Genomic DNA, 23755 nt, shown 5'->3' with positions numbered 1-23755 from the left:
GGCAGAAGTAACAAACTCACCTTTGTATCAAGATTGCTGTCTTCCCGGACTGTCAGGGTGAATGTGGCCGCGGAAAAAGTGGGCGAGTAATCGTTGGTGTCTTGTACGTTGATCTGAGCCTCGAAAGTCCGCAAATCTGCGCTGTCCAGCGAGTTCTCGGCGGTCACCTGAATGGATATGTCTCGGGTAAGCTAACGTAAACTAAGTAAGCGAAGTAAAGCCCAAATTTCCATCGTCTCTATGATAAAAATCACTGGAAAGTTACTAGAGTCATTACTCGAGTCATTACAACCCTGGAATGATCACCTTTAAATTGAACTGCGCGTAGTCCTCGTAGGTAGGCTTCTTCAAAACGACCAGCGACCCGTTCGTTTGGTCGACGAAGAAATGATCGTCAGAGTTTCCTTCCGAAATGTAAAAATTGACCAGTTCGATTTTTCCGGTTTCCCGTTTTGCCCTGCGCGTTAAACGGAAAATTTTAGTCATCTGTTCGTATTTTGGAGAAAAATTCACCGACCTGTTCGATCGAGAAACGGTATGTCCAAACCTGTGACAAAAGAAATGAGTTTTATTTGTCAACCGTGCATATCAATAATATAAGTAACAAAACGTAATCGGGTGCAATGTATAACACAGATACGCAATATGTAGATGGGAGGTTCAATCTCACACAGTCACCAAAGCCAAGCCATTCAGGCAAGGGGTATCTTACTACGGAAGCTTAAGCTACTATAAAGTAACTTTATGTAACATAACATGCTCACCGTCCCAGTATATCGCCAGGGCGAGTGTTGACGGGTGGGAAAAACGCGTATTTGGTTTCGGAAAACTGCGAAGGATTCGAAAACTCATCGACCACTATCACCTGGGCAAAAAAAATTGCAGTTACGAGAATATGTCAGCAAAAGACAACCGCGATCCGTGTGACTTACTTGCAAATCGATCGAAGACAATTTCCGATTAGTGCCTCGATCTCTTGCCTCGACTGTCAAGTCGTATCTGGTATCCTGAAGGTAGTGAAAATATTCCTTGTTATATCGATGCTTAAATTGATAATTTATAGGCTTCGTAGCACCTAGAGATGGTCAAAACAATCACAGGCAATGCTTTTACAACAAAGTACTCAGAGCAGAAGTAGAAAACAGGTGTTAGTTTTAAAAATGAGTCCCTTGTAGTCACATTAGATTATCTTAAGGCTACGTAGAGAGAGAGAGAGTCAAATTCCAAATCCAATTACCCCCATAAAACCACTGAATGCCTCTGCTAGTTAAAGTTATGCACTCACCAGGTCTAATTCATTCCGAAAGCTGACCTGTCCACCGTCGCCGTCAATTTCGAACAGATCTTTACGCCCGGTAGTGATAGCGTATTCAATGACGCCATTCGGCCCGCTGTCGTTGTCGACAGCTTCGAGAACAGATACGAGATGACCTGAAAATTGAAATCGTTAGTTCCGAAATCTTATAAGAATACACTCTTCTAAATGCTGGCGATTACCCCTGATGGATATATTCGGGTTTATTTCAATATGAATATACTATTCAATTGTACGGTATATTAAATTCTTATCGGAATCAATTACTTCCAGATTTCTTTTGCAGCACGGCCAGCACCGGTGAGAAAGTGTACAGGAAATTCGGCGCATTATCATTCTCGTCTTCGACAAAGATCCGCACGGGCGTCGCAGACAGCAACGGCGCACTGCTAGTGTCTCTCGCTTCCGCAACAAGAATATAGCTCGACACGGTTTCCCGATCTATCTCTGCCGTAGTGGTGATGATACCTGCGGAAGATTGCACGAAAATATGATTTCCGAGTATTTTATAATATCCATACGGTAACAAAGGACTGATTTTTTGCCGATGATTACATATGCGAGTGGTTTTTAACCCAGGTGTATGTAGACTGGTTTTAATGGGCCCATGATAGACCAGTTCACAAATTCCTTTTTTTTGTTAATTTCAAAATGCTACACGCAAAATTTGGCTCAATTCCAACCATTAGACGCATTACGACGAGAGGAGAAAATATTTGATTTATCAAATAGAAAATAATTTTTTTAATTTTACAGACTGCCCCTCATGAAAGTGTTAGGTTGTGAAAAGGAAAAAACAGTGCATAACAAATTTAGCGGAATTCCAACCCGTAGAAGAGAAGTTATGGGTTTTGTTTCTTTGTTTTGAGGGATTCATGGTGTGTGTCGACTACTTTGGTCATTTACACCAGGCCAATTTTCTTCATCTTTATTTCGTAGCTGCGGATTTGCAGCACGGCCCACTTCTACGCTTTTATAAGACACCGCTTACACGGATGAGACGGCGAGGAGGAGCCTAGATAAACCTCCAACACTTAGGTAGGAATTCTGGAGGAAGTTATTGGTGCAGAAAATTTTAGATTTGTAAAAAATTGTATTACGGTGTGAAATTCTTTCAATATTAATGATCGAACTACCTACCGTAAATACTATTTTTTCAAATCCAAAATCTTCTACACCAATAATTTCCCGTCTACAGGTTGGAATTGATTGTAATCTGCTATGCATAGTTTTATAGACAACCAAACGGTAACGTGGTAATGTGTTTAAAAACATGCGCAATCTCACTTACCTTTATCACTATCAATTCGGAAAGTATCCGACGGATTAGCCAAAGAAAACTTGAGAATACCATTGCTACCAATATCCGCATCAGTAGCGATAACGGTGCCAACAACGGTGCCTGAATATAAGACAGGTATAACTTAATCAAACACATCGCTAATCAAGTATTCTCACAAACCTATATCCACGTTTTCCTTCACAGTAAATTGAGTCGTATGAGGGTCAAAATACGGCAAATTATCGTTCACATCCGTAACCGTAATTTCGACTGTCGCCATAGCGATGCAAGGTACGGAAAACCGGTGAGCTTGTGTACTTTCTGCTGCAATCTAAATCGAAGAGCGTAAGGTTAACGTTAAGTCAGATTAGAAATACAAAATTTATCGATTCTTACTTGAAATACATGGCGATCCTTAGTTTCGCGGTCCAGTTTCGAAGTCAAATATAATTCGCCGTTAGGGAATACGGCAAAACTGTACGAGTCCACATTTGGGACAATGCGGAACATGACCTTTTCCGACGTCGACATAGTGATGTTATAAAACCTATTGCATAGAGAAATATATTATTACAATATATCAAATGCTGTCAGCTGTTTTTGGTGCAACACACGGCCACGTGGAAGAAGGGTTTTGAAATCCAGCTAGTCAATAACGAAGTCCTTCCACTTTTTGGGAGTACTCAAGCATGTATTATTGGACTTGTTCTATTTACTAAAGTGATTATGTTTTGAGAGTAATTCCAGTTCTATATAAATGATTGTTAGGCAAACTACCTACTTTTCAAATTTCTGACTTTGTAAAGTAGAAAGTTTTGTGACAACTATACCGTATGGTGGTTTTGACAAACCTAATTTTAGAATATGAGGCTACCGTATCTAAATTTACATTCAGCTCCACGCACCCTACTCAGAAAACAGTAAATAGCAGAAATATTATGATAAAATGCCTTTCTGCAATTCACTCAAGTACCCGCTGTAGAAACTCACCCCACTGACAAGGATAAGTCCTCAGGTACGGACACCTCCATGATATCGGAGTAAAATCGGGGACAACTGTTGTCATCTTCCAGCACTTCAATGAGAATCGTCGCTGTCGCGCTCAGAGATGGTGTACCTTGATCTGTAGCTTCCACAGTAACGCTGCGAATGTAGGAGTAATTACAACCAGGAATCAGAGTGTGCATCACTCCGAGTAGGTATTGAATGCATGCCTATGCTTTTTCAGATTCGTAACTAGCCTTCTTAGACTCTGTAAATCGTGAGATGCAACAAAAATAGATATTGAAGTAAAACGTGTATCACAGTATAAACTGTGTGCCTGAGGTAATAAAAATACTAGTGCCGATGGTTTATGGCTATGCAGATGCAGAATACATATTACAAAAGCAAACTTGGCAAAGATTGGAAAACCATATACTCTCATTAAATTCCTAGACAATATGTAGCCTACACAATACAATTCAAGGTAAAGTGAACATTGAAGAATGATGTATAACCAGGCCGTGGCTAGGAGATCTTGCAGTTTCAGCTTTGTATTGAAATTACATGAACTTACATCCGCTGCGTTGATAAGATTTAGAGGTCATTACAGTGCGAGGAGTGCATGATACGAGAGGATCTCCATGTTAATTAGTACATTAAAAGTCTCCCGCTGCAGACAGATTTAATGCATGCGGTTCGTTAGCAAGACGAGAAAGGACGTAAACATGGAATCTAATCACTTTCGCCTTGAAATAACCCAAGACTGAAGCACCAACAAAACAACATACCTATAATTTGTGCTGGCACTAGTAAGAGGTTTCCGTATGGATATCACCCCCGAATGCGAATCGATCGAAAAATATTCCTGTCCATGCTTTAAAGTGTGCTCAATCTGAGAAGACAAATTCAAAACAGTGAAACAACATATATGTTTTTACAGTGGTTACAAAAATCATGGTTTTCATATAAAGTAGTCAGCAAAAGTAGTCAGTGTAGCTACTCAAGTAGAGGTAGAAGTAATGACATCAATTTCTACTCAATTACACAAAGAAACGATTACCTAGACATGTCAAGACTATTACTCACAAGTGGAAGTAGATAATTAAGCTATGGAAAGTAGGCAACTCCAGCAAGTAGCTTCAAAAAGCAGATTTTGTCGAGGGATTGAATACTTTCAGCAGTTAATCTACCGCGAACGCAAGATAAATGATACCGCAAATATTCGAAAAGAAATTCAGTAACCGTGATACACGGGTTATTTTGCCCGATGGTATGACAATTTTACTCATGAAGGAGACGCAAACATACCCCGATATTACTTTCTAGCTAACAGAATCCAAAGTCGAAAAATCAAAAAGACATACCACAGAATTTTGACCTTCGTCCGGGTCAAATCCATCTACCGCATAAATTTCGGTTGTCACCGGCAGCGAGTGCGGAATAGTCACGACGTCAAAGATTCCAGGCAACGGGTCTTGCAGATAGACGGGATGCAATATCGGAGTGTTATCATTCACATCTTCGATAGTAACGGTTACATCACAGAATCCGTAAATCGGCGGGCTTTGAGCTGACGCCACCACCTGATCGAATGCGGACGTTGTTTTATTTCAAATGGATCGGAACACGCGATAAAAAGTTCTTACTTGTAACTTGACAACTGAAAATATCTCTCTGTCTATGTTAGAATCGAGCAAAATTTGTCCTTTTTCACGGTCGATGGTAAACCATTCAGATACGGGCGGATCATTTCTCAAGTGATAAGAGACTTTGGCGTTACCTGCAAAATCAAATGGATGTATTGTAACTAGACGAAGGTAGTAGGTTCCTCAATAATATCAAGTCGATATCACACATTGAAAGCCTTTTTAGTTTTTTTTTTCATTTACAAGCGTAACAATGGCTATAAACTTATTCAAATTAATGCTGTGAAGATTTGAAAACGCGCTTTAGAGCCAAATGTCATATCTTTTTGAATATCTGCTGAATATATTGGGTTCATTGGTTCAGTTCCGTTCGGTTTATTAGCAATCGGTATCAGTTCCATACACCACAAAAATGCGATACAATGAAAAGATAGGAAGGTGTCGAAACGGCTTGGAGTAATCTTAGGAATCAGACACCCACCTTGGCCTGGGCGATGTAAAGAGGAGGCATGCACACTGAATGAAAAGTAACAGAAGATAGTTTAGAAAAAGCAAGCGACAAAAAATGGGGTGGTATGTCATGGAGGGCGAGATCGATAGGTCAGGTCGTGGTCCGGTAATCTTGAGGACGGACTAGTAGTGGAGTTGCTAATTGCCTGCAATTTCTTCTAAATCAATACTAGCCAGTCTTCAGGATTACCGGACCACGACCTAACATCGACCTCGCCCTCCGCCACATGCCACCTCATTTTGTCGCTTGCGTCTTATATTCTCTGCATTACTTTTCATTCAGTATGCATGCCTCCTTTTACTTCGCCTAGGCTAAGCTGGGTGTCTGATCTTAAAGGCTACTCCAAGTTGTTTCGACACCTTCCTATCTTTTCATTGTATCGCAGTCTTGTGATGTTTTGAAACGATGAAAATATAATAAACCTGATTGATTGATTGTTTCATTGGTATCGGCTCAAAATCGAATATATATGTTATTTAATAATATATTTATATAGATAGAAACCCAAATTCGTATGAATATATTAGTTAACAGTATATTAAAGTTCAGTAGCCCCAATTATCCGTTGATATATACAGGGAAAAAAAGTGTGTCAGAAGTGGGATTCGAACCCACGCCTCCATTCGGAGACCAGAATTCTCAGGCCGTCTATCGACGGAAGAGCAGCGCTCTTGAGTCTGGCGCCTTAGACCACTCGGCCATCCTGACGATACAGAACGACCACGAATGGAGAGTTTTATTATCTCGAGCTCTTTTCTCTCTCCTAATAATTCTCTCGAATTTAAATGGGCGGCTATCAGAGTTAGGAATACGTACGAAATCATTTTAGTTAGTCTATCAACAATATGAAGTTATTGATTCGTGTAGTTCTGAAGTTATGTACCTCATTTGTTTTTTTTTCAATTGCGACGCACGTACCTCGTAATAACGCAAAAGATATAAAGTTCTTTCCGTGAACAACTAGTAGCCGATACGATACACATACACAGGCTCCGCAATATCCTTAAAGTCCAGCCAGAACGCAGAATAGCTAGCTTTTCGGAACCACGCTAACCAACATACAATGAGACAAATTATGCTATTACATCTAAGCATAATATTGGATAACACACCAATGCTGTGAGACGGAGTTACATGACCACGAAGCGTTATGAAGATAGGTTTCTAACCCAGAAACGGGGATATGAAATACAATATACTTGAAAAACGTGGTTTAGCGTAGGCATACTTCTAAAATGCATCGCATTTATCGTGTAAAATGAAAGGGTACAATTTTATCCTTCCAAAAACAACATTGTATCGCAGTCTTGCAATTATGAATTTTTCAGCAATAAATTGAATTAAATTAAAGATAATATTGCGAGATTCCGATTTCAGACACTACTTCAAGTCGTTTCGGCACCTTCCTATCTTTTCATTGCATCGCAATCTTCTGGTGTTTTGTTAAATCACGAAATTAGTAATAAACTGAAGACGATGTTGACGGCAATTCCATTTTGTTCAAAATTACGTGACCCCGACGTGATTTGAACACGCAACCTTCCGATCTGGAGTCAGACGCGCTACCGTTGCGCCACGGAGTCGTACGTCCGGCGCACGCATTAAAAGCACAAAACCACGGCCAATTATCGTAAAAATGCTAAATACACTAATATATTAATCCCAGCTTTCAGAATAGGATGACCCCGACGTGATTTGAACACGCAACCTTCTGATCTGGAGTCAGACGCGCTACCGTTGCGCCACGGAGTCGTACGTCCGGCGCACGCATTAAAAGCACAAAAGCACGGCCAATTATCGTAAAAATGCTAAATACACTAATATATTAATCCCAGCTTTCAGAATAGGATGACCCCGACGTGATTTGAACACGCAACCTTCTGATCTGGAGTCAGACGCGCTACCGTTGCGCCACGGAGTCGTACGTCCGGAGCACGCATTAAAAGCACATAACCACGGCTAATTATCGTAAAAATGCTAAATACACAAATATAATAATCCCAGCTTTCAGAATAGGATGACCCCGACGTGATTCGAACACGCAACCTTCTGATCTGGAGTCAGACGCGCTACCGTTGCGCCACGGAGTCGTACGTCCGGCGCACGCATTAAAAGCAATTAACCACGGCCAACTATCGTAAAAATGCTAAATACACAAATATATTACTCCCAGCTTTCAGAATAGGATGACCCCGACGTGATTTGAACACGCAACCTTCTGATCTGGAGTCAGACGCGCTACCGTTGCGCCACGGAGTCGTACGTCCGGAGCACGCATTAAAAGCACATAACCACGGCTAATTATCGTAAAAATGCTAAATACACAAATATATTAATCCCAGCTTTCAGAATAGGATGACCCCGACGTGATTCGAACACGCAACCTTCTGATCTGGAGTCAGACGCGCTACCGTTGCGCCACGGAGTCGTACGTTCGGAGCACGCAATAAAAGCAAATACACACGGCCAACTATCGTAAAAATGCTAAATACACAAATATATTACTCCCAGCTTTCAGAATAGGATGACCCCGACGTGATTCGAACACGCAACCTTCTGATCTGGAGTCAGACGCGCTACCGTTGCGCCACGGAGTCGTACGTCCGTACCTAGCATTAAGAGTACTCAATGCCCGTCTGACTATCGTTAATAGGAAAAGATACTACCATATAATTTCAAGCTTTAAAAAGACTATGACCCCGACGTGATTTGAACACGCAACCTTCTGATCTGGAGTCAGACGCGCTACCGTTGCGCCACGGAGTCACGGTAAAGCAGCGACCCTCATTCCGTGCAAGTACCGATTGCGTGTTTGCACGATAGGTACTTGACACCACTGATATAGAAATAAATTCTACTAACACAGCGAGCAGATAACATTGTATCAACAGGGTGGTTAACACACGAGGATGCACGCGAGCGTAGCAAATTATGCGACAAGTGTTGTTGATATTGCAGTATAGAAGTAGGCTACAGGTGGAGATTATCATCATCATCATTGGTTTATTAGCAATTTTATCAGTTCAATACACCACAAAAATGCGATACAATGAAAAGACAGGAAGATGTCGAAGCGACAAGGAGTAGTCTATGGAATCTGACACCCACCTTGGCCTAGGCGATGTAAAGAGGAGGCATGCACACTGAATGAAAGTAAAGAAGATGGTATAGAAAAAGAATGCGACAAGAAATAGGGCGGCATGTCATGGGAAGCGAGATCGATAGGTCAGTCGCGGTCCGGTAATCTTGAGGATGGACTGTATTTATTTAGTAGTAATTGCTTGTATTTCGACTTGAATTTGGACATGCTCGTCGACTGTCGGATGGCCGGCGGGATACTGTTCCACACATCAGGTCCGGCATATTTGATGGAGCGATGATCTTTTCGGTCGATCATATGATATTTGGACGACGTGGACGCGCGTGTGTTGTACTTGTGCGCTTTTGATTCAGAGGTAAAGAAGTCATTGAAATATTCGGGGCAACGACCGCAGTGAAACTGATACATAAACTTGGCGATTTCTAGTTTCCGCATATCTTCTATGTTTAGGACGCCGAATCTCTTCAGCAGCGACTTATTGGATGGGCAGCCAGGACCCTTTGGGGCCCTAGCTATGATTCGGAGTACTTTATGGCGACGCCGTAAATTTCTACTAGGGTACAATTAAAGGTATAGATTTCCGAGTAAGTGAAAAAACATGTATTATAATCCCACTTCTGCCTAAAAAACTGGAACCTGGTGAGTAGAAGTGAGTATAGTTTAAAAACAGGAGCCCTTGAGTTCAACTTGAGTACTCCGAAGAGTAGAAATACTTCGTTACTGGCCATCTCTGGTCACAAGCATAGAAAATTATGCCCCGAAGTGTAAGTCCGAGTGTAATAATTACAAACGTGCGCATTATCAGGTGACGCAGCGTACTGAATATGATTGGTTTTACGCTACGCCATTATAGACAATATCACGCATACATAGAAGCAAGCGATTTCCTAGATGAGTATTGTCAATCTGTGCTTCGCTGATACTGGGAGCATATTAATACAAGAACAGGGTTTTTAGCATAAGCGCGCGACTGATCTCATAAAGTCTTATATCCGCTAACACAAGATTTTTCATCAGTAGCGAGAACGAGAAAGAACGGTCAACGGCCGCAGTTGTTGGCTGGCCCTGGCAACACTGAAGTTGTGCGTACACTGCTGATGACACACCGCGTTGCTTCATTCTGACAATGCTGTCCGCATCACAAATTTTCATCATGCACCATTTTTCGCACACTGCATTTCGTTGGTTTTGTAGAGGTGGCACTGTCGGCGAAGTGATCATTTGACATTTTACACCTTGCAGCATACTGTTTAGGCCTACTGTTGTAGACGGCCCAGGTTATTAGAGAGAGCATTGCATATCAATTTCCAATTCTCTACTAGTTGCTGACGATTACCCCTGACGAGTTTCAGCCGAAAATATTCGGGTTCATATCGATATGAATATACCACTCAATTGGTATATTGAAGTTCTGTGCCTCCAAGAAGTTATTGAAAGCGAAGAAAAGTAGTATAAAACATAATCACTTCACTAATCTCTTCAAGAACTGCATATATCAACAAGGCACGTATGTCACAAAAAGCAACCAACCTTCCGCGGACGCCAACACTTCACCGACAAGACTTCCAGACGACCAATCTTCGCGGGCAGTAAAGAAATATTCGGTCTGCGTAAACTCAGGCCCGCCAACAGATCCGGCTGTGCTGTTGATGATACTGATGGTAACCGTGGCGGGTGACGGTGAAGTTTCGCCCCCGCCGTCTACAGCGCTGATCGCGAGTTCGACAGTAAGGTCTCCGCGCGATTGCAGTGGCCTGGCGATAGTTACATCTCCTGCGATTATATAAGGATAGGCTTGGCAAGGTCGAGAATAGATAGTACGGTAGCCTATGTGACAAATAAGCTATCGCTAAACGTATGCACGAGGGCTGTTTAAAAGTAACCTTTTTTTCTTCGAATTTCACTGGCTACCCCTGGAAATTAATAGGTTTTGGCTCAATTCCAACCAGCAGAATTAGAGTTAAAGCTGCACAACTTTTTCCAAATTAGACTAGACTTAGACTTATAGCTTCATCTTTTCCCCAAATTAGATTAGTATTAGAATTACAGCTACACAGTTTTTGTAAACTTGATTAGAATTAGAATTACTGAATTTGCTTAAGCTAGGGCATTGAATCAAGTTAAGTTCATATAAAATGATAGGCCAGTCGCATGAGCGAATGTCTGTACAGCAAGCTTGGCTCGTTTCGCACTGTACAATTTTCCTGCAGCATTTTAAGGAAAAACAGAAATTAGAGCTATAACTATCTAGTTGTTCCAGTCTGCTACTACCAGACCATATCTCACCTGTCCTGCTATCGAACGCAAACAATCCAAGCCCATTCCCGGACAGTAGCCTGTACGAAACGACCCCGAATCCTGATCCGTCTCCGGACGCATCATCTGCGTCTGTAGCCACAACAGTGTCGACTAAATCACCAACGCTAGATGTAGCGGCGTGTAAACTGGCAAAGTAATCCGCCGGGTGGAAGCGCGGAGCGTTGTCGTTCACGTCTATCACGACGATTGTGACGCGGGCGAACGCGTGTTGTCCGGCCTGTAGATCGTAGAATGACATCGGTATTAGATACAAGATTGGCCGTGCTACAAGCCGGCAGACACGGAATCATCATCAAGAATATCGGACTGGTGTAAACCGATCGTTGCAATCGAAAAACACCGTGAATATCACAAACAACAACAACAGGTTTGGTTGACTGGAAAATCTTCAGCTATTTCTAAATTAGACTAGAATTAGAATTATAGCTACACACGTTTTGCAAATCATACTAGAATTATAATTACATCTACATTTTTCCCCAAAATTAGATGTATAATTAAAATTATAGCTACACATGATTTTCCAAATTATATTATAATTACAAATATAGCTATACAGTTCCTATCCAAATTACACTAGAATTAGAATTATATCAACAGTTTTTCTTCTGAACTAGATTATAATTAGAATTATAGCTGAAGTATTTTCCAAATCAAACTAGCAGTAGAATTATATCTACCGTACATTTTTCCAAATTAGATTAGAATTTGAATTATAGCTATACAGCTTTTTTTCAAATTAGATTATAATTACAACTCTAGCTACACTGTTTTTTCAGATCAGATTAGAATTAGACCTACACGTTTTTTTCAAAATTAGATTAAATGGAAACCCAACTCATTTCCTGACCGCCTCTGAATATATTGTCAAATCTTTACACAAAACACATACCTTGTCCACGGCTTTAACGCGGAAATTGTAGCCCGCATTGGTTTCTCTGTCCAGCGAGCTTTTCACGCATAGGTTACCGTTCGTGCGATCTAGCGATATTTCCGTAGGTATGGGATCGCCGCCAGCGAATGTGTATTCGATTTGTCCGTCCAAATTCGGATAATCCGGGTCGATGGCTGTTACCTAAATGATAAAACGGTCTCTTTACATAACTTAACCACGATATCGTATGTTTAATAGAGTATGCGCGCAAAAATGCTGTGTGAATCACGTAGATCCGACACATCCGCACTATAAAGCACAGTACGACCCTACAATAAACACAAAATCGCGCACCACAATAGCGGCTGTGTTTGCCCATATAGTACAACAGTTCAGATGTTCCTTTCGTGGTAGCGATGTCAATACAAAAAACGCGTGGGTAATGGCTCGAAGATTGGATCATGGAGCCAACTGAGTCACCAGAGTTGGATTAGTCCAGACGCGCAAATTAGTCGGATTAGTGTCGATTGGCAATTACGGCGAGCTTGCTACGCGAAACTGAAAATTCGCGGACGAGATTAGGCGTTTATGGGAAGGACAACTTTATTTTCCGAATGGAAAGAACAACCCGCCATGACCCGGCAGTGCTGATAAAAACATACTCTGCCAAGGCATAGCTCAAAAACTATAATCGAGTATATCGCGTGTACTGTACACGGTAATGACTTAGCTGTGTATGTGTTGTGTATATTGGATATATCAGTTTATACCATCGCATTTACAACGTATCTAAACTGAGTACCGGTAGCAGACAGCATGTAATTGTAAAATCTCTACTGTACGACACAATATCACTGTGAGTGTGACGCCACAACTGTTGACAGCTCTCACGTGATGATGGCGTACCAATCACAATCTACAAGCATATCTAAGATACAATATAACAATAATGTTCCACTTCTGTTTCACAGTTTTCAGTTTGAATAGATTTTTGTAGGTACAGAAACTTCAATATACAATTGAATAGTCTGGGGTAATCGTTAGCAACTAGTAGAGAATTGGAAAGAACATTGTATATCAACAATCGTATCACTAACTATGACATCACCGGCATGAAATTTCGGATAATTGAGGCGAGATCGCTTAAGCGCAATGTATTATTTTTGGATGGTATATATAATTTTTTAGGCAGATAGTTCGAATTGTACCCGAGTAAAAATTCACGATTATATACTTCTACTTCTACATCTACCCGAGTACCAAAGATGCCAAACTCTGGCCGCATCTGTATGCCGCCGCAAATATGACACCATCCCTGTAGCAAGCCAATTCAAAATCGGTACATGCACATTGCACAATGGAACATCCTATAACCACAATACAATTGAACAGAATAATCATTTGCGAACTGGGAGCTGTGAACTTATCAGTTTGAATGTATCTAGTCACGAGTTCGTCAAACTAGAAATGGAACCGACACGGCAGGCTTGGTCAATTATTGTGGCGAATCGAGAAATTAATCTACCGCCGACTCATTAACAAGAAATTGTCAAACAATGGAATCCACTATATTGCCGCGACAAATACGGCGGTTAAAAACGCACACAGAAGCGGATTGAGTTTAACCGACGCTTCTGGCATGAAAGGAAATACGGATTTGGGCGTTTCGGAGAAATATCGTCCAATGTGCAACGGCTGAGGGTGGGATTTATCGACATCTGTATATTAATTTTGAATTTTACCCGTAGACTATATTTGATCTCCCAAATTCTAGTTTTCAAAATTACATACTTGAGTTCAAATCTACTTTTCTTACTCCTCTCAAGTAGTTTTGACGTGTATTTGAAATCGCTAATTCTACTTGCAATCGATTAGAAATGTTATACTTTTTTCCGCTTCTGAGTGGCAATGCTGATTACTTCGGCCACTGTAAACATGATAATCACCACCATAACATGGTAAGGAATATTTTCATGATTCACGCAGTGTTTACCAACAATATCACGCACGTAAACGACATAATCCCAGAACGCCGTATCAACCAACTGCGCCTCGCCATCCAATTTAAGTGTCTTTGATGTAAAGCGCAAATAATGACACGCGATACCGCGGTTCAGGTTTTAGGGTCACGGTATACGTTAGCGACGCGAGTGCCATTGCCAAATCGGCTCGTAGACCTATTAAACTAAGGTCAGCAACGCGAAATTGGTCGGTATATACCTGAATTGGCACTGTAAACTCCCAACACGCATGTATGGCAAGTGCCGATGGCCGCGTAATTGATACGCTTATCAAATTGAATTTATTGATGGTCCGGTTTGAAGAGAGTATAAAAACGGATAGGGCAACAGCTAACTTATTCGGATGTAAATAATGTGGCGATGACGTAATTTTCACGATGTAATTGTGACGTCATTAATCACAACACGACTCGCGTAACGAAAAACAACAGTCGTGTTCGAATGGGTTAAAATTGAAAGCGATTTCATGACCGCACTTGAGCGGTCTCAAACGGCGCGGGAAGGGCCCATTCAAACTAAAATAAAACGGAGCGAGGTGTCGATTGAAATTAACTCTAGGATTGGCGGTTGTGACGAGGCTAGAATTCAGCTCAAGTGTACTGATTTACTGTTTAAGAGCGGCTGTGTTGCCGGAAACTACATTGGTAGCTTTTGGCTTGGAATATGTGCGAAATTGACCATGGTAATAAGACATCAGAGCACCTTCAATTGCCTGTTTGACTCTTTTTCACACAAATACGTGATAACAATAGCTCTGAGCGCGCAAATTATTGCAGCTGTTATACAACAGTCCGATACGGAACTACTGAATTTTAAAGTAAGCACACGGTTCACACTTCACCAAGTACACTGACACATTGCAGCATAAAGCATACAGGACCAGGGGCCCAGCCAGAATCGAAATTTGGAGGCTGCTAACATTTTTGAATACCGACGCGATATCACAGATAGTCTGTGACGTAACAAATTGATTGAATGTTGTATTCGATTTATACCGCGGTATAAGTCGGATGCGGGTTCAGGTTTCGTGAGCAATGGGTGGCCTGGCCACGCACTTATATCAGGGGTGGTACACGGGTGGAAATACACATTCTTTTCGCTAAGAGAGGTACTCTGACCACTTCTGATTACAGCCATATGTACTATTGTGCACTATCATACGATTGATAAGACATGAGATTGATGTATATACGGCCAGCATACAGATTACAGATGCATCACCGCAAAAATGGAATGCGGAGCGGATACACGGTCAAACGGGCAATCAACATCCAGCTCTTGTTTATTCAACACCGCGATCAGCAGATAACCCAAATCGTGTAACCGGTTATCAACAATTAATCTCGACCGGAGCCGAAACCGCACGAGACAGAATAACACACTGGCACAGAACGTTCACAATACTTCCAGCGAACTGCGGATTAAAGAGCGCGAACCAGCGTGCGTTTCCAGTGACGAATTCTCCGTTAAAGCCCGGAGGACATGCGTTTCGCGTTTTGATTCAGTGTGGAGATGCGAAATGGCGACATTACGCTGTTTTCGAAACATTGCTTGCGTAACTGGAAAGCGCAGCACTCGCCTATTGAAATACTCCATACCGCGCGAACTATTGTGATCATCAGTACTCAGTATACTTAATCTATTGCACCCTCAAACTACTTGCATCAATTACATTGACGGCGATCGCAATATACGGTCATGGTGTATTCTTCTATGGCAGTGTTTCTCAAACTTTTAAGACCCCGTACCCCTTGAGCTGTCATGAAATGTTTCTCATACCCCCTATCCAGGATCGAAGCAGCCCTTCGTCAAGCCACCCTCAAAGGCGGGTCTTGGGCCCCCCCATAGGGCTTTCAGCACCACTGATGTGGATTTCAGGGAAGGAGACATTTCTATGACTGACGACTTTACTATCGACGGTTTCGCAGATGTGCTCTGATTTTAGGGTCTAAATGTTAAAAGTCGGTGCACCTAAATGTCTTGGCGTGCTCTGGGTCGGAAATTACAGTCAGCGCCGAAATTCTGGAGTGTGATAGTCCCGTCCCAGTAGGTTTCACAGCCCCGGACTAAAGCACCCAATGGCCCAAAGGCACCAATCTGTCACAATTGCGAAAAATTTGTAGACTCGTTTCTGTAACTAATGTTGTATCTTTTATGAAGCCTACTATTATTTTGTCGGAGGGAATGGCATACCCAAATTTCAAGCAAGGGTGCTCGTGAAAGGGAATCGCGCGAAACGCGAAGAAAATATTCGAGTTGAAGGAATCCGACCAATAATATTCCATTATATGTTAATGAGCAAAGTAATATCGAGGTAATTAAATGGCGTATAATTGCAAACTGCATCTCGAACCCCCTACATCGGTGCTCCGTACCTCCAAGGTGTCTGTGGACCCATGTTTCAGAACCGCTGTTCTATGGTGACTCCTTGAGCGTGTATTTTTGTGCAGTACAGCGACAATAATAAGAGCTCGAAAGATGATGTTTTACCAAAGACTACGTACCATACTGTACATGGTAAAATCGTACTGTGTCGCCGGAAAACTGATTCCAAGGCGTCAACACCGCTTATCATAATGAGTCGAGTATAATCGCGGCAAAAACTGCTGCCAACACAAATGCGGATTATCGGGCGGAGTCATAATGACTGATACGTCGATATTTTGGATTAGCCTACACGAGATGACATGCAGGGTTTTAAGGCGGTGGTATACGCAATACACGTTACACATACTCGGTGAATGTACCACGCATATAATGCAACTGTTTCTATAATAATAATTATCATAATGGCCTTGTCCACAAGTGCGGAACTGAGCAAATGCATTCTTCACAAATTACATTGGCACTGGATTAATTACACAACAAGAATTGACTAGAATGATTTGCTGCACATACCAAGCACAGCATGAATTCAGCACTGCTAACTGCCATCTACAAGGTGTAAAAGACTCGCGTTTAAATTCCAATGTCTAAAATTAGCTTGAATAAATAATAATAATGGGCGAAATGAACTTGCAAGGCACGAATAAGTAAGAACGGCCACCTGGCGAGTCGTATAATCATTTATGCGTAATAAAACAAGCTGATCTCATTCATTGCCAAAGATTGCGGAGTGATTATTAAATAACGCGTCGGTAATGACTGAACAAAGAGCGTAATCAAAGAACTGCCGATGGTTAAGAATGGCGCGGTCTAAAATTAATCCTTTCGACGCTTGTGGCATTACAAGGCTCGTGCGGGTGACCTGTAATATGTGCCGCGCCTATAGAATATACGGACTGAATACGCGGAATTGGTCTTGAAATAACGTCGTATGCAGCATTTTACTTGTTGCAATGTTGGTATGTAAATTGTAATTTTAGCAACGTACTTTGTTTTTAGTTAAATTTCGTAACAAAAACCATCGCTGTCACCAGGGCAAAATGTTCTACTATTATCGGCATTGTATTTAATCATATTAATTCACTGCACCCTTATAGTTGGATAAAATTTGAAATGAAGGCGTCTTTGGAAAAAATGTGTAACAAACCATAGATTAGGTTTGCCATTGTACGTACCCCATCAAATACCTCGCCGTGAATTCACCAAAAGCTATGTTAAATCTAACGAAAATCCGCGATTATATCAGATATTATGTATATACGCTATACGTAAGGACATCACAATGCCAATATCGCCGAATGTCATCAAGGCATGAATTTTGCGAATTCCAAATCAATTAAGACATATAGTAGTGATAATAGCTCCCGGGCTCAGAAATTTCCTGTATTGAAAGTCCACTTGAGCGGCGCGCGCCGGACATGTTGCTCTATTCTGTTATTGTGTTGAAGACACTCCGCCATCTATGATTGATGATCATTTAAAACAAGACAGATATTATTATTATTATGAGTCCTGATCTGTAGACTTACAGCACGGCGCACTTTCGTTCTGCGCTTTTTGAAAGACACGATTTTCAATTTTTACGCGATTTTCAAATGTTTTGAGGCATTACCGGATATTACACTTGTATCTGGGTAAGACACGAAATGAATAGGTGTTGTATTTGAAAAATATGAATTGAATTAATCAATTTCATCAGGAATGTCTATAGTTGACATGACAGCAAAATCAACGTGATTATAGGGGGCTCGTAACGACAGATTCGAAAAATCCAACACAGCTGACTTATTATAATCTTTCAGGCCTATAGAAATTTCAAAATAGAATCAGCTGAATGTCATAACGAATCAATGTCAACACAGCACCGGCGTAAGCGTCTTAGACCAGGTGTCGGCATACGTTCTGGATTCCTAAGGGTATATAACGGGACAGTTTCATAACAGACCGAAACATCGCTAGAAAACCGCGGTATTGATAGAGCTTTCGAAATTGCTGGTATAGCGCAAAGGGATTATTCGATTTGTATTAACATTTTGAATAAACATAAAGGGAAAAGTGTCACTCATACAGGCGTGTAATAACTCTTCAATGTCTCTCGCACAAAAATAGTTATGGGATTGAAAGAAAAATTGGATTTCGAAAGAAGGTTTCAAAGTTGTAAGGATGGTATGCTAATGTAATTATAGTAGTGGAATATTACGAAGTCCCAGTTTTTCTGAATTAGATTAGAATTACAATTACAGCTACAAACTAGAATTATAGCGACAGATTTTTTTCCAAATTACATTACAATTACTGAATCCGCGAATATCTGGTTCATATCAAATCATGAGAATCGCAAATGTCGGTGTAGCAAGCTTGGCTCGTTTCGCATCAAATAGTTCTGTCGTATTTACAGGAAAAGCAGAAATTAGATTAGAAAACATTTCACAAATTACATAAGAATTAGATCAGCGGCATTTCGTTCTAATTAGCCTGGCTGGAATTATAGTTGTCCAAATCTGCTGGGTGCAACAATGAATCTGATAAACCTGGAAAATTTTTGGGCTGTGCAAACTTTGTACTCTTTACAGCACACACATTTATTACAAATTGAGGACATTATTCCGATTTTTCACAAATTTTCATACAGTCGTGTATATGATTTACATGATAACCGACCATAGTTCTCTGCACCCACATTTTAAATTAAACACAATAAAAAATATGACTAATTAGCCCAAAACCGTTTCTGACACGTCCGGATTAGGTTAATTATTTTCAACACAATAGGATTACGGTACGCCTATGCGGGAAATAGACGGAAAATGAATACGGAATTATGCGACACCAAACCAGAGCATTAAAACCTAAAACCAGAGATGGAATCTCACGATAAAAAATGGCTGCCGATCAGTCAACTCTTTACGATTTGACAGGACGTAAACAAATATATTCGATGACACATTGTTTGACACACGCTTTGATAGGCGATATCAAATGTAAATATCCACAATTCCTTGTCAAACTTGAGTTACTCAAGATTTGTGAGTAATGGGTTTGATATGAATTTAATGCAGGAGAGACTATTAATACTACTTCAGCACACATTCATGCAGCTATTTAACCTTACAATAGATACTAGCGTATAAAACGGCCATCGTTTTGACGGATACAATTGACGGATGCATATTGTACATGCATAGAAAAACTGGGATTTGCGTCTATCACATTTCAGGCGATATTATCAACTGTAACAGTACAAGACCACCCAATTTTCGGCGTATGGCTAAGCCTTGAATCGAAGATTAAAATTCCACTTCACAGCAGACTTGGACGAGTATATAATTCTAATTAGAGCTAAATGACGGTAACCTAGTTCTAATCTAATTTGTGAAATGTTTCTATGCTGCAATTTAAATTCTAATCTAATTTCTGGTTTTCATGAAAATGCTGCAGGAGAATTACGCAGTGCGAAACGAGACAAGCTCGCTGCACACAAGTGCACAGACATTTGCTATCCTCATACGAGTTCGTGATAATGAACTCTGATTTGAAATGAACTAAAATTCATCCAGTGCCCAAGTTTTTGCGAATTCAGTAGTACTCATTCTAATCTAATTTGGAAAAATATGTGCAACTAGAATTCTAATTTTAATTCGGTTCGGAAAAAAATCCGTGTAGTTAGAATTCTAATTATAGTCTAATTTGGAAAAAAATGTGTAGTATTAATTCTAATTCTAAGCTAATTTGGAAAAAATCTGTGCAGCTATGATTCTTGTTTTGAGTCAATTCGGGGAAAAAATCTGTGCAGTTAGAATTCTAATTCTAGTCTAATTTGGAAAAAAATGTGCAGTGTTAATTCTAATTATAAACTAATTTTGAAAAAATCTGTGCAGCTATAATTCTTGTTTTAAGTCATTTCGGGAAAACAAATCTGCGTAGTTATAATTCTAATTCTAGTCTAATTTGGAAAAAAATGTGCAGTATTAATTTTATTCTAAACTAATTTTGAAAAAATCTGTGCAGCTATAATTCTTGTTTTAAGTCATTCGTAAAAAAAATCTGTGTAGTTCTAATTCTAATTCTAGTCTAATTTGAAAAAAAGGTGTAGTTTTAATTCTAATTCTAATCTAATTTGTAAAATTTGGAACTTTGAACAGCAGCAACAACAATATTGTGAAACTGTAATCAATTCCAGCATTTCAAAATGCTTTATTAAGCCTTTTTCCGAAGTTTCAAATCAGATCGCAGGCAGCGTTGGTGACCCGTGGCCTAGAATATTTGTTTTCTTACTTTTAATAGCTACTTCTACTGCTACACGAGTAGAATTAGTAGCAATGGCTATTGGCTACTGTGACCACCATTCAGGGAGCAGGTGATGATCAATGCTGACATTGCGCTACACAGCCTCCCGAGGTGCCCTACCACATGTAGAGGTTATCCATCAAACCATTGGCACAAGACATAACACTGTGACCGCGTACTCTATGACGTGGCCTGGGGGGCGAATTAGCCGTTATGCATCATACATTCCGATGATTGTTCGCGGCGCGTAAGTCGGATTTACAGACATCCGAGTTTTGATAATTCCTTCGGACGATGTCGGACAAATGGTATTGTGTGACGTTTTCCGATTTTGCGCAATCGCTAATCCGGATTACGCAAAGGAGCAGTTTTTCGGTGCGAGCCCAGGGTTTAAAATCCGACATGGCCCTGACAAGAATGCCATCGTGTTTTCTAGTTTATGATCACACCACGCGGAAAATACGACTTTCGTTACAAGCCCCTATATCTAATTATACTGATAATATGGTAGTAGCCAGAGCAAGAATCATTGCATCATTGCAGATTGACAGAGGTCGTGTCATTTTCAATCGGACACTTTCATATCACCAAATACGGCCTTCTTGGCAGGAGAGGGATAACCACTAGGGATGGTGTGAACGTGAGGTTCACGTTCACGTTCTGTGTGTGAACCTCGGAAATTTTGAGGTTCGCGTTCACAACAGAACCTTGGTAGGTTCTGCACTGTGAACCTTCTTCATATATATTACAATTTTTTGTTCATTACAACTTATTTGGTTCAAATTTATTGCATTTCAACTGCGGACCACTCTATGCATGGCGCTGGCAGCGTGAACAATCAACACTAAATGAGCATTCACTTTAACAATCTAAAAGATTTTACTTGCTTTGTTACAAAAGTTTGCTCGAAATAACCAGCTTTCCGTTTGTCAATATTTAGTGACTCTCTACTGTGAGCTTGATCGGCAATCACATAACATCAAGAGCGAAATACATTAGTCAGCGAATGATGCTTATTCAATTAATATCGTTTTCTGATGTAAAAATATAGCAGGCGTACGGATTGGTCAATTTTGACTAAAAATGTTTATTACTGTATCATAAAAACCAAATCCGTGCGATTGGGGTGTTGGCTACTTATGTATAACTTGTTAATGGGGTAATATCGGTAGCAAGTATAGACACCCGTTTTACACTCTGCTCAATATCCATGACTCGAGATGCCGAATACATTTTCTGGTCTGGCCTAAACCGTTAAGGCGTAAGCTTACATTCCCTGGTAAGTCCTCGTCGAAATTGTTGCAAAGTGACAGAAGATATTGATTTGTGAGATTATTTTATCATTTGATTGCCTCAGTTGATACATTTAGCGACGTTTAAAGCGTCAATATGTACTTCCGCATTGTGGCCCGAGTCGTCGCTAGGTATCGTGTACAATAATATAGGCCATCACTTCATTGAAATATTGGGTTGAAATTAGCAATAGGACGTCACGTGACGTCATGAGGTTCACGTTCGCGTTCACACTGAACCTTTCAAAAAGGTTCGCGTTCACACGAACCTGAACCTTTCAGAGGTTCACACCATCCCTAATTACCACCATTGCCAGCAGCGTTGCCACGACTTTATTTCTCAGATTTGTCCTTATTTTGAATGATATGACACCACTACATTGTATTAATTTGTCAAATTTCGCTTTATGTTTGAATTGTGTCTTTATTTTGTCCTTATTCTCTGCATGTTTAAAGTTTATCCTTATTTTCGACAATGAGGCCGCGATTACGGTTGGGCAAAATACTTTTGTAGTCATTACTATACTAATTTCGCGTTTTGTTGGGCTGTCCCTAGTTTGGTATCCATGTTAATGGCAATCCTGATTACAAAGATGCGGCCTATGGCGTCTACCAAGCTAGGAAATCGGCCAGCGACCGCTTTTGAGTTTGATATTACTGGTCTAAACGCCGAAAAATACGACATAACAGCTACACCATCATCCCGTGAAACATGATTACCTCACTAACGACGCGCAGTCTCGATCACATGCCAGATAAAACGATAGCTGCAGAATGCAGATGTATTTTAGCACGACCAAGAGGACACAATAATCGCCACAGAGAAAGCGTTAGCATTCAAATTCGTATCCACCGCAACAAGCGAAACGCACGAGATATCCGCGATCAGACTGCTATTTCACGCAGTAAATGAGCACGAAGGTATTTCGCAGATTATCGCTGCAGGGGGTGGTGGCACGTGCTGTGTTCAGAAAATAACTGCGTTTTCCTACACTGACCGCTTCCAGAATGTATCATAAGTATTTCTAATAGGCGGTTTACGAAGTGGTAGTCGGCATGAAATAGATAATGTTATACTTGACTGAAAATCGTTATTATATCCACGGCAGGGTTTAGCTATTCGCTGGCAACCGCTGGTGGTCAAATGTCATCGTTGGTACTCAGGTAGTCGAAATACCGTCGTAAAATTCTACTCAAGTACAATTACAAGTAGATATATCCAATTAGGTTTGCAGTATTGCAGAGCTTCTTGGAGGTACAGAATAAACCCGAATCTTTTCGGCTGACACTGTCAGGGGTAATCGTCGGTAGCTAGTGGAGAATTTGGAATCCATATCATCCAATTGAATATTGAGTAGAATCCCACGGGTGACTAATACAGCGATACAGCGTACTACAAAAACACGGTACTATAAAACCAATTCGGCCGCGAATATATACCATACACGACCGATTTCACGATATGTGCCCAAGCGCAAATATTAAGGTCGTAAATTTCTGTCACACACTAGTACCGGTCAGTAAAGGTAAGGAGTAAAGCAAAAATATGACGGGAAGTCTTAAAACTAGCCGTTAACCCAAATGCAAGAGATTTACGCTAGGAGCCGGCCGTTTCGAGCGTGCCAGCCCACACACAGCATCTGACACGGGGCCCCGCAAAACATCAAAGATACAAAGTATTGAATGGTCCGCAGCGATTGGATTCTGGCGGCAAACTCAATAACCTTTTTATAGCCGGC

General features: G+C 40.8%; 1 protein-coding gene and 9 non-coding genes across 12 annotated transcripts in view; all 10 read right to left on the bottom strand.

Annotated features, from left to right (window-relative positions):
* LOC145457481 (protocadherin-16-like) overlaps positions 1-23755 on the bottom strand; it is a 77719-nt gene that overhangs the window by 20584 nt on the left and 33380 nt on the right. For all 3 annotated transcript variants that reach the window (XM_080335697.1, XM_080335696.1, XM_080335698.1), the window contains exons 12-28: positions 12050-12232; positions 11125-11374; positions 10369-10611; positions 5228-5361; positions 4946-5164; positions 4370-4473; positions 3588-3740; positions 2994-3144; positions 2778-2928; positions 2607-2717; positions 1583-1783; positions 1286-1431; positions 933-1007; positions 765-865; positions 518-547; positions 307-457; positions 21-167 (exon numbers count right to left, since the gene is read on the bottom strand). In XM_080335697.1, coding sequence (XP_080191823.1) covers positions 21-167; positions 307-457; positions 518-547; positions 765-865; positions 933-1007; positions 1286-1431; positions 1583-1783; positions 2607-2717; positions 2778-2928; positions 2994-3144; positions 3588-3740; positions 4370-4473; positions 4946-5164; positions 5228-5361; positions 10369-10611; positions 11125-11374; positions 12050-12232 — 2550 coding nt within the window. The remainder of the gene's footprint in view (positions 1-20; positions 168-306; positions 458-517; positions 548-764; positions 866-932; positions 1008-1285; positions 1432-1582; positions 1784-2606; positions 2718-2777; positions 2929-2993; positions 3145-3587; positions 3741-4369; positions 4474-4945; positions 5165-5227; positions 5362-10368; positions 10612-11124; positions 11375-12049; positions 12233-23755) is intronic.
* Positions 6329-6446, bottom strand: Trnal-caa (transfer RNA leucine (anticodon CAA)). The gene is made up of 2 exons: positions 6409-6446; positions 6329-6374 (listed from the first exon to the last, which is right to left on the bottom strand). It is a non-coding gene; the product is annotated as a tRNA-Leu (tRNA).
* Trnaw-cca (transfer RNA tryptophan (anticodon CCA)) lies at positions 7250-7321 on the bottom strand. Its single transcript has one exon. It is a non-coding gene; the product is annotated as a tRNA-Trp (tRNA).
* On the bottom strand, positions 7419-7490 carry Trnaw-cca (transfer RNA tryptophan (anticodon CCA)). Its single transcript has one exon. It is a non-coding gene; the product is annotated as a tRNA-Trp (tRNA).
* Positions 7588-7659, bottom strand: Trnaw-cca (transfer RNA tryptophan (anticodon CCA)). The gene has a single exon. It is a non-coding gene; the product is annotated as a tRNA-Trp (tRNA).
* Positions 7757-7828, bottom strand: Trnaw-cca (transfer RNA tryptophan (anticodon CCA)). Its single transcript has one exon. It is a non-coding gene; the product is annotated as a tRNA-Trp (tRNA).
* Trnaw-cca (transfer RNA tryptophan (anticodon CCA)) lies at positions 7926-7997 on the bottom strand. The gene has a single exon. It is a non-coding gene; the product is annotated as a tRNA-Trp (tRNA).
* On the bottom strand, positions 8095-8166 carry Trnaw-cca (transfer RNA tryptophan (anticodon CCA)). Its single transcript has one exon. It is a non-coding gene; the product is annotated as a tRNA-Trp (tRNA).
* On the bottom strand, positions 8264-8335 carry Trnaw-cca (transfer RNA tryptophan (anticodon CCA)). Its single transcript has one exon. It is a non-coding gene; the product is annotated as a tRNA-Trp (tRNA).
* Positions 8433-8504, bottom strand: Trnaw-cca (transfer RNA tryptophan (anticodon CCA)). Its single transcript has one exon. It is a non-coding gene; the product is annotated as a tRNA-Trp (tRNA).

Source organism: Botryllus schlosseri, chromosome 15 (assembly GCF_051294905.1).
Source record: "Botryllus schlosseri isolate E-star chromosome 15, Bs_hap1, whole genome shotgun sequence".
In the NCBI taxonomy this organism is placed as follows: Eukaryota; Metazoa; Chordata; class Ascidiacea; order Stolidobranchia; family Styelidae; genus Botryllus; species Botryllus schlosseri.
This window is presented reverse-complemented; position numbering and strand designations above follow the sequence as displayed.